At 36.8% G+C, this 13,821-nt stretch overlaps 1 protein-coding gene across 1 annotated transcript in view; it reads left to right on the top strand.

Annotated features, from left to right (window-relative positions):
• The window catches only part of Prex2 (phosphatidylinositol-3,4,5-trisphosphate-dependent Rac exchange factor 2), a gene marked incomplete in the record, with an annotated part of 260,363 nt that overhangs the window by 62,859 nt on the left and 183,683 nt on the right, over positions 1-13,821 (top strand). Inside the window, 2 exon segments of the mRNA XM_005392120.2 lie at positions 1,163-1,264; positions 4,603-4,764. Coding sequence (XP_005392177.1) covers positions 1,163-1,264; positions 4,603-4,764 — 264 coding nt within the window.

The following is a 13,821-nucleotide window of genomic DNA, read 5'->3' as shown; positions in this document are numbered from 1 at the left end:
AATATCTAGATGATTGTGTTTCTAAAGATTTCTCCTGGGAGAAAATACCATACATACCTTGCAGATATTTTGATACTCTGGTTGAAGGAAGGAAAGGAATTCCCCAAGAACATGCTGTAGAATGACAAGCACCACTTGCTGCTCTGCTTCCAGTGTGTCTGGGGGAAGTTACTTTTGTGGGTTTTGTTTTACTGACTTGAGAGTGAGGATAAGTTTCCAGGTTAGTGGAGGAGACGGTTTTGCACCATTGGGCTTCCTTTCACATCCTGCCCTGCTCAGCACTTGGGCTTTCTTCTTAATGAATATAGAACAATATTTTCAAATGGTATCGAAGCTACTAGTTTATCAGTTTTTGTTAGATTTTAAGTATTCCTTCTATGGCCGTCACTCTGAAAGGCAAGATTTGGGCAAGTTCCAAGTCTTTCTTTGTATTGTTTAAGAAGATGAAGACTTTATTTATCTGACTCAGTTTTCTCTTGATCACTACTTTATGGTTAGAAGAAGCTCACCTGTCCATGTTTGGTGGTTTTTATATTTCTATAATCCTTGATCTCTGTGGAGATCTTTTCTGGCCTCCCTCTTTCTCTGTGACTGGCTTTCCTGAGGTCTTTTGTTGAGTGTGACTTAGAGATCACTTGGCTGAAACATGCCAGTTTTCCAGAGATGAAAACTAGAACTCTGAAATCAGCCAAAGACATATCACTGACTGGTCAGTGGTAGAGCTTAGTTAGAAGTTATAACCTCATTGCCTTTGTACCTCTTTACACCTGCTCTTCTACAACACAAGGTCCTGTTTTTTCTGAACAAAATCTCTGTTTCTGTCTGTCTGTCTCTCTCTGTCTCTTCTCTGTCTCCCTCTCCCTCTCCCTTTCTCCATCTCTTTATCATTAGTGTTGTCTTTATATTTACCTTTTCCCTTACATGTCAAACTCCAGAGAATATTTATGAAGTAATTTGTGTAGATTCAACATGTATTTTGCATTCTGGAACCAATGTGAAAGATTGTGCTATTTGTAACTGAAAACAGTACGCTCCTCTTAGAAGACATATGTGAGGATATCTCTTTTCACCACTTTTCAGTATAAACTTTCATGAGAGAAGAAAATATAGCAGTCCATGTGTGAAAAATGTACTGTACTTGATTGTGCATATTTCCACCCAGAACTGCATGCTGCTTGGAGGGCGAAAAAACACCGATGTTCCCCTGGAAGGCTACTTGGTAACTCCCATACAGAGGATATGCAAATACCCTCTCCTTTTGAAGGTATTGTATATGCTACCTCATTGTAGCATTTTCTTTAAAATTGCGTATTTTCTTGATGATCTTTTGAAAGAATTATTTTAAAAAGTCTGACATTCTAAAAAAAAGGCTGGCCATAATTATTGGAAAGATGGCTACTTTATCACACATTTATCTATAGAGTAGGAAGCAGATCTTTAGGGGAAAAATCACTAAAATGAGCTCTTAGTGCTCTTTGTAGAAAGCATACGTACTTGAGTTTCATTCAGAATAAATGCATTAGTTTCAAGAGAGATCCCATTATGTCCATTATGACTATTTTATGTGCCACTTTAGCTATAGGGCCCTTTATTTTAAGTAAATTCACTGTTAGTATATTTTTTTGCTTCCCAAACTTTCATAAATTTATGACACTTATATAATTTCGGAGCTTGGTTTCTGAATCATTATTGTAATGGAATGTCATGGATCACATGGGACTATAAATGATAGAGTATGCACAGAGATTGGTAAAAAACACTACCTCTTAAATCCGTCACTAATGCTTGTCAGCCTGTCTCCTTCTTAGTCAATATTTTTATAATGACAAATATATTTCACAGTACTACCTATTGGCATTACTGAAAAGTTTCATGAATAGGTGAGTGTGCCAGTTTTTGAAACTACACTTTTTGGGAGTATAATGTGAGGATAGGCAGTCTAGGTACTAGTTGAGCACAAGAGCTCTGCGCAGCAATTTCAAGGTTCTGTTTACCAGCTCTCTGAGTGGGATATAGAATCTAACCCTACATAGCATTTTCCTTAATTTATAAAATAGAAAAATGAAGCCGGGCGTGGTGGCGCACGCCTGTAATCCCAGCACTCGGGAGGCTGAGGCAGGAGGATTGTTTGTGAGTTCGAAGCAGCCCAGCCTGGGCTATAAAGTGAGCTCAAGGCCAGCCTGAACTATATAGTGAGACCTTGTCTCAAAAAGACAAAAAAGAAAAGAAAAATGACAAAATTCAGCATGTAACTACAGAAATGTATATATGTATGTGTATATATATGCATTTTTATGTGTAAATACACATTTGCATGCATAATATAGGAGTATAAAATGATTATTTATACAGTATTAATTTAACTAGTACATTTAGCATAATATGTACTCTATTTATTTTAGCCACTGATATGTCTATTTGATCTATTTTAATATGTTAATTACTAATTAACATCTTCATTTTAAAAAATACTTGGAAATGCTATTGCTAGCTACATATGGTGGTACATGTCTATAATTCCAGCACTTGGGAGGCTGAGGTAGGAGGATCTCAACAAGTTCAAGGCCAGCCTGGGCTACATAGTGAGTTTAAGGTCAACCTGAAGTAATGAGAACTTCTCTCAACAAAACAAAACAACAAGCAAATAAAAAAGAAATGCTATCACCTTATTAATTGGTATTGTTATTGGTTTACTTTTTAAGATGTGTTATAAATTTGAACTAGAAATACTTTTTTACAACCATCAGAAATACATTTCACTATCATATGTTTTGTACCATCAGCTCAAAAGTTGTGCTGGATTTCTCTTTAATTGTTTCTTATTTTTTTTAATTTTTTATTTTTTTCAGACAGGATCTCACTGTGTAGTGCAAGCCAGCCTTGAACTTGCTCATGTAGCCCAGGCTGGCATGGAACACACAGTGATATCCTCCTGCCTCAGCCTCCTAAGTGCTGGGATTACAGGCAGGTACCACCATGCCCGGCTCTCTTCAATTTGAGATGGATTTATTATTCAGAGAAAAACATTAGAGATTGGGTTATAGTATTAAAATATATATATATTGGTTTTACTTGTAAAACTTCATATTAGCTTGCCCAGTCAATGCCAGCTTTGTAGTGAATAGTTGCTAGATTTTCACTGATTATTTCTCTTTGTATTTTACATTATTTGAATTCATTTCACAACTCCACACATACCCATTGGATATCATTCTATATTGCCCCACTTCCTGGCCTTCAGAATGACTTGGCTACTTCACATAGTTTACAAAAGATTGTACTACTTAGAATTTCTAGAGAAGCCTGCATGTCTCTTTTATGGATTTGTGGGCCACCATTAACGTTTTAAACCTTGTCCTGGGAGTGGTGTCTTGTGTATTCTTGTGGTGTTAATTCTGCAGGACAGAGTGTGAAATTAGTGAATTCAGGGTCAAAGTTTATAGGAAAATTTTCCTCAATAAAGAAATTCAGAAGGGTATAAGAACTGGCTGTGTTGAATGCAAACTGGCATGGTGAGACATGCCCAGCACTCAGGAGGCTGAGGCAGGAGGATCGTCATGAGTTTGTGGCCAGGCTGGGCTACATATTGAGTTCAAGGTCATTTTGAAGTGCATGTTGAAACCCTGTCTCAACAAAACAAAACGAAACAAAACAAAACAAAACGAAACAAAACAAAACAAAAAGCCGGCCTAAGTTTCCGCTGTATTTTTGAGAATGAAGAACATTCTTTTGAAGAGAGGCCTCAGGGTCTTTGTAATTGTGTTAGTTCTCTGATCCTGGCAGCTGTAGTAAAGGAACAAATGACTAATTAAAAAGTAACGTGGTCACGACTGTCTAGACAGTGGATGAAGATGTTTAATTTTGTGCTTCTAAACAACAGCTAACAAGACCTTGTTAAGAGATTAAAGATTACTGTAGTTTTGATATCCTGAATATAAAAAATATAAATAGAATTCCTCTTAAAATCCTGAACACCAAAAGCAAAAAAGGAAACCCTTGGGTATATAGTAGCTCATTCATCACAGAGAATGAACCTAAAAAATTGATGAGGACAGTAGAAATTGCTCCTTTAATGAAGTATTATGAAAATTGTAATAAAGTATTTATTTTGCTGGAGTGTAAAACATTCACAGATTTTACTCTGTTTAATTTATATTTTTATAGTTTCTCAAAAAAGGTTAGGAAATAGGGATTTCTATTATTATGAAATTTGGGGAGACAGTAGTTTGAAGATTTATTCTGTTCAAGATCCCAGGAAAATGAACACAGTCACACTGTTAATTGTTCTGTTATAACAGAAGTCAGAATTTAAAAATTACATGCCCGTGTCATATACTTGATGGTTTGAAGGAAGAAAGGTAACTTCATGTTTAAAAACAAAGTAAATGTATGCAGAAGTTAATATAACTGCAAAATGTGCCTCGGAGTAGCACATCTTCACTGACTCGACCTTTCTTTCTGATCGTTATCTGAGTGGAATTTGTGATGTCACTGAGAGAGTGGCTGTCAGGATCTTTGTAGGTTGCATTTCCTGGTCCCTCTTAGCATGCTGTACCAGAAAACCGAGGATCAAAGAGCAATTTGGGTTTTGTGTGTAAACAGGAGTTGCTGAAGCGGACCCCACGGAAACACAGTGACTACGCAGCAGTGACGGAAGCCCTCCAAGCTATGAAAGGCGTCTGCTCCAACATAAATGAGGCCAAGAGGCAGATGGAGAAGTTAGAAGTTCTGGAGGAATGGCAGTCTCACATCGAAGGCTGGGAGGTACATTTACTTTGCTCAAATGCAGAGCTGAAGACAGTTCTGAGAGGTTACATGCTAGGAGCAAACTTGTTGGGGTTGGATGGAACCATATGTGGTTGTGTTTCTGGTTACTGCTCAAGGACTGTAGTCACCTCTGAAAAATGCTTCCGTTATTATTTTAAACTATTTTTTAAGGTGGCAGTTAATTCAATTAATCTTGACCTGAGTTGTTTTATTATGGAGCCAGTAGATACCACGTGGGCCCTGAGCTTTGGTATTTCATAATTTGAACCTCATGATTTTCCCCTGATTTCTGTATTAACTTTGATCAACCAGTTCATAGCCTGGATCCTCAAGAAAGTAAAGAATGAGAGAAAAACAGGGGACTTCTCAAGAGGGGAAAGCTCAATATATGTGCTGTAATATTTTCAGACTCTCACTTAGGGGTTCAGTAAGTTCACCTACTTTCTCTAAGTTGTGATTTCTTCAATTCTAACATGAAAGAACTTACCATAATTTGGTTTTCAAGGTCAGTTCAAAATAAAAATGTTACTTCATGCATTGTTATGGACAGATTTTTAAAAGTACAAAAAAGCAAGTGTGGCTTGGAATGTTTAAGATATTTTCGAATCTCAGCTTTTTCATGAGATTGAAATCCTATTATTTTAGTGCTACACAAAAATAAATTCAAATTTGGTATTTAAATTGCCATAATTTAAATGAATCTGAGCTGTGGGCCAGTATAATTTTTTCATGTTATGCATGTTATAAAGTAAGGAATTAGGATAATTTTTTAAAAGTATAAATAAGATTGAAAATGTTTCCAGCTAAATGCTACATCACATAAAGCCAAATGGATTGTGTATGTCATTAGGGACTTGTAGTGGACTAATTTGTTTCCTGTCTTGGAGATGTTGGCTTTCATTTAGACCTAAAATTATATCTAACCAGATATGCAAAGAAACCTCAAATACTGACCTTAGGAACTGCTTCTATTTGAACAGTCTGTGCTATGAATTTTTTAAAATGCTAACAGGAGTCTGACTTTGCTTCCTCTTTGCATATTTTCTTCTACTTCAAAAGCGTCTAGGGTGACCTCGCATTTCAGCATGAATGCCACCTCTTTCAATCCGTTAGAATGGTTGTGTGTTTTACAGTTGATTCATGATGATAATTCCTTTGCTGGGGAGCGGTTGTCCTGCTGGGATGAGGAAAATGGAGTAAAGTTTGCTTTTGCAGTTCCGTTGTCACTCAAACACTGGAAGAAAAACTGAACTAACTTTAAGTGGCAGGATTTGTCAGGGAAATCTGCCAGGCCTTTTGCTAAAACAGGAACTTCAGAGATTCTTTTCAATGCTCCAGAGAAATGGAATCTGTCATAATTTTGTTTCCTTTTGGTATATATATTCTAAATTTTGAGTCTACTGCAGAAATGAGGATTCCTTAAACACTACTAATACTGTTTTCACAGTATGCTCCAGCTACTCGAAGGCAAAATATATATGAAGTGTGCTGTGTCATACATAGCCCACAGCAGAGGGTGGCTTGATTTCTCCAGGCTGTGTGGTTTTATAATAGTGAGTGCAAGAGAAAAAAATGGAGCATCAAGACAGAAGAAAGCTAGTGGAATTTAGGAAACTCTGTGGAGTGCTCAGAGAAACCAGAAAGTTCTACAGTTCTAACAGGCATGTGGCAGACGATGTCAGTGTTGGGTTCCAAGGAGGGTGGCGACATGAGTCCCACTTTAGTAGATTTTGACAATGAGTTCATGAGACCCCGACATACAGACAAGTGGGAATTTGGGGGATAAAGCTTAGCAGTGTTCAGTCAACTGGTTGGCAACTTGTGATCAGAACCTGATCACCCACCTCCACCATATGGGAGAGATGAGGGTGCCATTTTCCATTCTAGGGAGTTTAGAAGAAATTGCTAACCTGGTAGGACTCTGTAGGTGCACATTCAGACAGCAAGAATTCGGTTCCCAAGATTGTATTGTTTCTACTTTTTTTATTATTTTTTATTCTCTTTAATGGTTTGGTAATCTTGCATTCTTTCATCTGGAAATCTGAGCAACTTTATTGAAGATAACAATATGTAATATAACCACCGTTGTTAATTTTCTATCTTGTTTTGAAATTCTGTATCATTGTTGTGTTGTTTTGTTTTTGTCTTTGTGGTTGTTATTTTTTTTTTTTCTCTTTAAAAAAAGATAGAATGGGAATGGATTTTAGAGCTACTTTTGAATTGCTAACAGGAATTATTGTTTGGTCAGTGGACAGCTTTGTGTATATGTGGAGTGGATCTTTTGGGTTGGCTCAGATGTAGACGTCAGGACAGTTACATATGCCAGAGTTCCTTGAAGACTTTTCAAGGTTAGGAGCCTGGGGCAAGTGCGTGGAAACGGGTCCTGTCAAACTCTTGCAGACCTTTCAGGACTACCTGGGAAATGACACTCTTTCTTCAGTCGCTCAGATTCTCATATCCTCCCATCCACTTCCTGTTTGGGGAATAGAACTCAGTGTTTTTGCATTAAGCTACTGTAAGTCCCAAGCGCTTTTTCTAATTTTTTGGTTTTTTGATACAGGGTCTTGCAAAGTTCCTAAATTGCCTATGGGCTGAAACTTGAGATCCTCCTGCCTCAGACTCCCAGACTGCTGGGATTATAAATCTGTGCCACCACAACTGGCCAATTTGAATGGCACCCCAATCTGACATACTATAAGTTTGTATTATTGTCACTTTAGGTGGAATTTCTGTTATATAAATCATTTAATTATCCAGGGTGTCATTTCCTAATTAATCAAGTGAAGTGTATTATTCAAAACGGTAAATTCTCATAGATAACTTCCCATGTAGAATTCTGTGCTACTAAGTTATCATTTACGTTCCTGTACACTGAATTGAAGTAAATCATATGACATAGCGAACAATGCTTTTGAGCAGACTTGGCTTTAAGTCCAGCTCTTTATGTGGGGATAATATGTCAGACCTCTTTTATTTATAGTGTGGATTATTGCAGTGGACAAACTGAGTAAGTAAACATGCTTTGAGAACTGTAAAATGCTCTGAGGTAGCATTTTAAAGCTAGTTCAACAGTTGAATTTTACCCTTGAGATTTTCTCCTCATTTGTCCATCGTACATCCAAAGGTGTAATGTTACTTCAAGTTACATCGTCCAAAGTAATGAAAACTAAAAGAAAAATCAAATTAATTGGGTGGCTCACAGAATCAATAGAAGAGCTATAACCGTCAAAGTTGGAAGAGGCAAGTGACGTGGTAGGTGTGGAAGAGGAACTCATGAGATCTTCCAGGCTTCTATTTAACAACCCATTCTCACAGGAACTAATCTAGTTCTGTGGATCTGGTTAATACTTTGTGAAGGTGGCACCCCTGTGACCTCACATCCTTCCACTGGTCTCTGCCTCTTGAAGCTTCTACCACCTCACCACCACCGTACTGGGGCCCAGTCCTCCAGCACATAGCATATGAACCTGTAAGGATGAACCATATCCTACCACAGCAGTAAATCTCAACAGTTTGCTGAGGCTATAATCCCCGTTATACAAAACTTTAAGCATGGAAACTAGTTAACTTATCTGAAATCTTACAATTAGCAGGTGGCAGAGTTTAGATTTAAAAATTGGTAGCCTGCTTCTAAGGTTTATATTCCTTAGCTTGTGATATAACCACTCAGAGAGAAAATTGAGTGTTTTCCTACTTTTCCTTTAACAGTATGTTGATTATAGATACTAGGCTTTTATCAACATTTACATTGTAACTGTGGCATAGAAGATCTGTAGTTTGTTTCAGTTGTTCATTTTTGAAGTTATGGATTCTATAATTGCCTATATCTTTGCTATCTTGTCTAACACTCATAACATTTTACAAGGTATTCTACTCAAGGTAATTGTATAGCTATGATTAACATGCTTGAGCAGGAAGTTTATTAGCCGTTTCATCAGACTTGCTGTGCCGGTTGATCTTAATTATCAATTTAAATGGATTAAGAGACTCCTGGAGAGGTGATTGGATCATGTGGGTGCTATTTTCGCCCACCATGTTCATTGCTAAATATGCTGTTGGGGAGTTAAGGCCCAGTTCGAGGTGGGTCACTGGGGCCCTGGCTGTGGAGGGTGTATCTCTGCCTGGTTCTTTGACTCAGTGCTTTGCTTCCTGGAAGCCATGAAGTGTGCAGCCCTGCTGTCATGATGTTCCCGCTTGAGAGCTAGTCAAGCACAAACTGAAGCCTTGGAAACCTTAAGAAAACTGAGCCATTTCCTCCTTAAACGTAGGTATGTCAGCAACAGGAAAGCTGGCCAGTGGAGTTGCTGATTTGCTCTGTAGAGCAGGACCATACTTTCAGCTTGCTTCTTGGTTGATCATGATGTAATACTGCAACTTTTAGAATCTTACATTAGTATTTTGACAAGGGAGTATCAGTAAACACTATATATTGTTTAGTTTTTCAGTTTGAAGTCCTTGATATGTCTGTTTGGAATTAGTCTGTCCAATCTGACAAAAATCAGAATAAAGATAAGAGAAAAAAATTATTAATATTAAGGGTTGGAAGAAATGATATTCACAGTAATTATTGTTATAGAAAGTAAAGAGAAGTAGAACACAAATTTGAGACATATTCTACATATTATTCCTTTGTCTGAGGAGTAGCTGGCAAATATTTTCTCCCGTTTTGTAGTCGTCTCTTTATTCGTAGTTTTCTTTGCTGTTCTGACTTTTTAATTTGATGTGATCCCATTTGTTGATCACAAATGGGATTAACAATTTTATGTGCAATTGAGTTTTGCTCAGAAAATCTTGGCCTACACCTTTGTCTTTAAGAATTTTACCTATTTTGTCTTCCAGCAGATTAAGGGCTTCTGTTCTAATATTTAGATCTTTGATCTATTTTGATTTTAGTGTAGTGCACGGTGAGACATTTGGGTCTAGTTTCAGCCTTTGGCATGTGGATAGTGAGTTTTCCCAGCATCATTTGTTAAAGAGGCCATCTTCCTCCAGTGAAGGGATTTGACCACTTTGTGAAAGAAAACATAGCTGAGTGTCCCTGGAGTTATTTCTGTATTTTCTGTTCTATTCCACTGATCCAGAAGTTGTTTTGTTTTTTTTTTTTTTTCCAATACCATTTTCCTTTTATCACTGTAGATCTGTAGCATAACTTGAATTCTGGGATTGTGGTGCCCCCTTCCTTGTCCTTGTTGCCCAGAATTTCTTTCATTATTACAGGTCTCTTTTAGTTCCATATGAATTTTAGGATTGCTTCTCCAGTTCTGTATGGAATGTTATTGGTATTTTGATTGGGATTGCATTAAATCTATATAACAGTTTTGTAAACATGGTTGTTTTGACTATATTGTTTCTGCTTACCAGGAGCAGAGGATATATTGCCACTTTATGATATCTCCTTCAGTCTCCTTTTTTAGAGTACTATAGTTTTCATTGTCCAGGTCTTTCACTTCCTTCATTAGGTTAATCCCTAAGTATTTCATCTTTCTTAATGCTATTGTGAAGACTATTCTTTCCCCGATTTCCCTCTTGGTAAGTTTGTTATTGGTGTAAGAAACACTACTGATGTTTGAATTTTGACTTTGTATCCTGCTGTACTACTGAATTTGGGTATTAATTCTAGGGCGTTTTGGTGGTGGTTTGGGGGTCTTCTATGTAAAGGACCATGTCATCATCAAATAATGATAACTCTTCTTTTCCTATCGATATCCTTTTCATTTCTTTCCTTTGTCTTATTGTTCTAATTAATGTTGTTACTGAGTTGAGTAAAAGTAATGATAATGAACATCCTATCTTGGTCCTGATTTTAGAGGAACAGCTTTCAGCTTCTTTCTATTGTTGGCTGTTGATCTGTCTTTGAATTTTTTAAACTCTTGATATGTTCTAGATAGTAGTCCTTTGTCTGAAGGACAGTTGGCTAAAATTTTTTCCCAGTTTGTGGGCTTTCTTTTTATTCTGTTGGTGATTTCTTTAGATGTGCAAAAACTTTTCAATAAGGTGAGATCCCAGTTGATGATTCTTTGAAGTATTTCCTGTGCAGTTTGGGTTTTGTTCACAAACTGTCCGCTTACCCTTATGTCTTCAAGATTTCTACCTACTCTCTCTTCCAGTAGATTTAGTGTTTCTGTTTTAATATTTAGATCTTTGATCCATTTGATGATTTGCTGCATTCTACATTCTATTTGTCAGTATATTTTTGAGAAATTTTGCATCTATGTTCTTTAAAGAAATTGGTCTGCAGTTCTCTTTCTTTGGTTGGGTCTTTTTCTGGTTTTGGAATCAGGGTAACGCTTGCTTTTAGAAACAAAGTTGGGAATACTGCTTGCTTTTCAATTTCATTAATGAGTTTGAGGAGTACTGATGTTAGATTCTAAAATTCTCATAAAACCTGACAGTGAATTCTTCAGGATGTTGGCTTTTCTTAGTTGGTAGTTTCTTCATTACTTTTTCAGCTTCACTGAGTGATACTGGCTTATTCAGGACTTTTATATCTTCTTGATTCAGTTTTAGTAGTTCATATGTATCCATTTCCTCTGAATTTTCTATTTTATCACAGTACAGTTTTTCAAAGTAGTTGCTGATAATCTGGTTTTCGGGAGAATGCATTTTGATTTCACATTTTTCATGTCTCATTGCAGGGATTTGGGTCTTTCCTCTCCTTACTTTGGTAATATTGGCAGAGTTTCTCTATCTTGTTTAATCTTGCAAAGAACCAACTCTGATTCATTGATTCTTGGTATTTTTTTATCTGAATTTCATTAATTTCTGCCCCAATATTTATAATTTCCTTCATCTCATTATCTTTGACTTGGAATTGTTCTTGTTTGTCTAGGACTGTGAAGTGTAACACTAAGTTATTTATTTGTGTTCTTTCTGTTTTTCTGATGTGGAAATTCTCTGCTATGAACTTTTCTCTCAGGACTGCTTTCATTGCATCCCATAGGTTCCAGTGTATTGTGCTGGCATTATTGTTTCATTGTAGAAACTGCCTAATTACTTCTGTAATTTATCTGTGACCCATTGATTATTCAAGGGGTTTTATTTAATTTCTGTGTATTTACATAGTTTCTCTAGTGTTTGTTGTTGATTTCTAGTTTTAGCACAGTGGTCTGATGATATGCATGGGATAATTTTGATTCTTTTGCATTTCCTTAGGCATGCTTTATGGGCTAGTATGTGGCCTGTTTTTGAGGAAAGTCCCATGTCCTGCTGAGGAGACTGTGTATTCTGTTGTTGAATGGAACACTCTGCAGATATCTATTAAATCCTTTTGTTCAAATCTGGTATTTCTTTGTTGATTTTATTGAGTTGATCTGTCCTTTGGTGACAGTGGGGTATTGAAGTCCCCCATTACAATTATACTGGTACTTATCTGATTTGTCATGTCCATTAGTATTTGTTTTATGAAGTTGGGTGTGGCAATTTGGTGCATATATATTTGTAATTTTTAACACTTCCCATTGAGTTATTCCCTTAACCAACAGGTGTGTCTCTTAACCTTCTTTGTCCCTTCATTTTGTCTAAAATTAACATAAAAACTCCCACTTTTTTCTGGGATCTCATGTTATGGAATATTGTTTTCCATACTTTGATTTTTAATCTGTGGGTATCTTTTTGAATTAAATGCTTCTTATGTATTGCATATTGTTGGGTGTACTTTCTTGACACATTTTGCCAATCTGTATCTTTTGATTGAGGAACTGAGACCATTCGCACTGAGAATACTGAGATGTATTGGTTTATTCCTGTCACTGCAATATTTTCCTGTTGCTGATTTCTTCATTGTTTTCCCCTTTGGCTTAGCTGTTCGTCCTGCCTGGTGTATTCAGTTTTTTTACTTGCTGACATTGTTGCCTTCATTGTTGGCTTCTAGGATACCCTTTGTAACGCTGGTTTGGTGGTCATGAATTTCTTGAGGCACTCCTTGTTGTGGAAATACCTTATTTCTCCATCAATTTTAAAGGGAAGTTTTGCAGAATACATAAGTTAGCATTGGAAGGTGCTGTCTGTTAGGTCTTGAAACACTTCACTCCATGCCCTAGTGGCATTTAAAGTTTGTGTAGAGAATTCTGTTGTGGTTTTAATGGGTTTACCTTTACATGTGATTTGTTGCCTTTCTCTAACAATTTCTAAGATTTTGTCACTGTGATGGACTTCCAGAATTTTGATTATGTCACTGAGAAAAGTTCTTTTTTGGTGATGGCTGTTTGGTGTTCTATATGCCTCATTTAGTATGTTTATTTCTTCCTGTATTTGGGAAGTTTTCTACCATTATTTCTGTGAAGAGATTTTTTTATGCTGCTTGTGTTGTCCTGATTTTTCACATATTCTGATTATATTTAGAGTAGTCTTCTTTGCATCATCTATCAGTTGTTGCATTCATTTTTTGCTTTCTCTTGTTTTTCAGGTGTCTTTGAGTTGTTGGTCTTTGAAGGCATCATTCTGTCCTCACAGCAGGCCCATCCTGCTGCTCATACTTTCAATGTGATTTTTAATGTCTTAGATTTGTAATTCAAACCTTTTCATGGACTATAATTCTTTGGTGAACTGGTCATTCATTTTTTTTTTATCATTTTGTTTACCTCAGCTAGTTTTTATTAGTGCCTACTGAGAGCTCCTGGATCTTTTTGCTTATTACTTCCATTATCTCTTAATTGTATCTTCTCTAATCCCAGTATCTTTGTAAGCTGTTTATTACCCTCCCCTGCTATGCTTTTGAGTAATTCAGGTATGTGACTTATACTCTTCTGACCCTGGTGACCCCGGACTGGTTTCTGGGAAGTAGAGGGTTTGGGAGAGATTTTGTTGCCTTTACTTCCCAAGTTGCCGTTGTTTTTGTTTCTTCTGTTTTGTGCCATGGTGTGTGGATGCTTCTAGTCTAACAACTTTGTTGCTAGCATAGAAATCTCTTTAGTTTCTTTCCAGTGATGTGCTTTGGGCATGGCTAGCTGTAATCCTTTGCCACAGCCCCAAGATTCAACCACTTTGGTTATTTTGGGAGGGTAGTTATCCCAGCAACTAAGTTCTCTAGAAATGTGCTTTACTGTTGTTAATGTC

The sequence above is a fragment of the Chinchilla lanigera genome, unplaced genomic scaffold (genome assembly GCF_000276665.1).
Source record: "Chinchilla lanigera isolate Chin_1 unplaced genomic scaffold, ChiLan1.0 scaffold00043, whole genome shotgun sequence".
Classification (NCBI taxonomy): Eukaryota; Metazoa; Chordata; class Mammalia; order Rodentia; family Chinchillidae; genus Chinchilla; species Chinchilla lanigera.
This window is presented reverse-complemented; position numbering and strand designations above follow the sequence as displayed.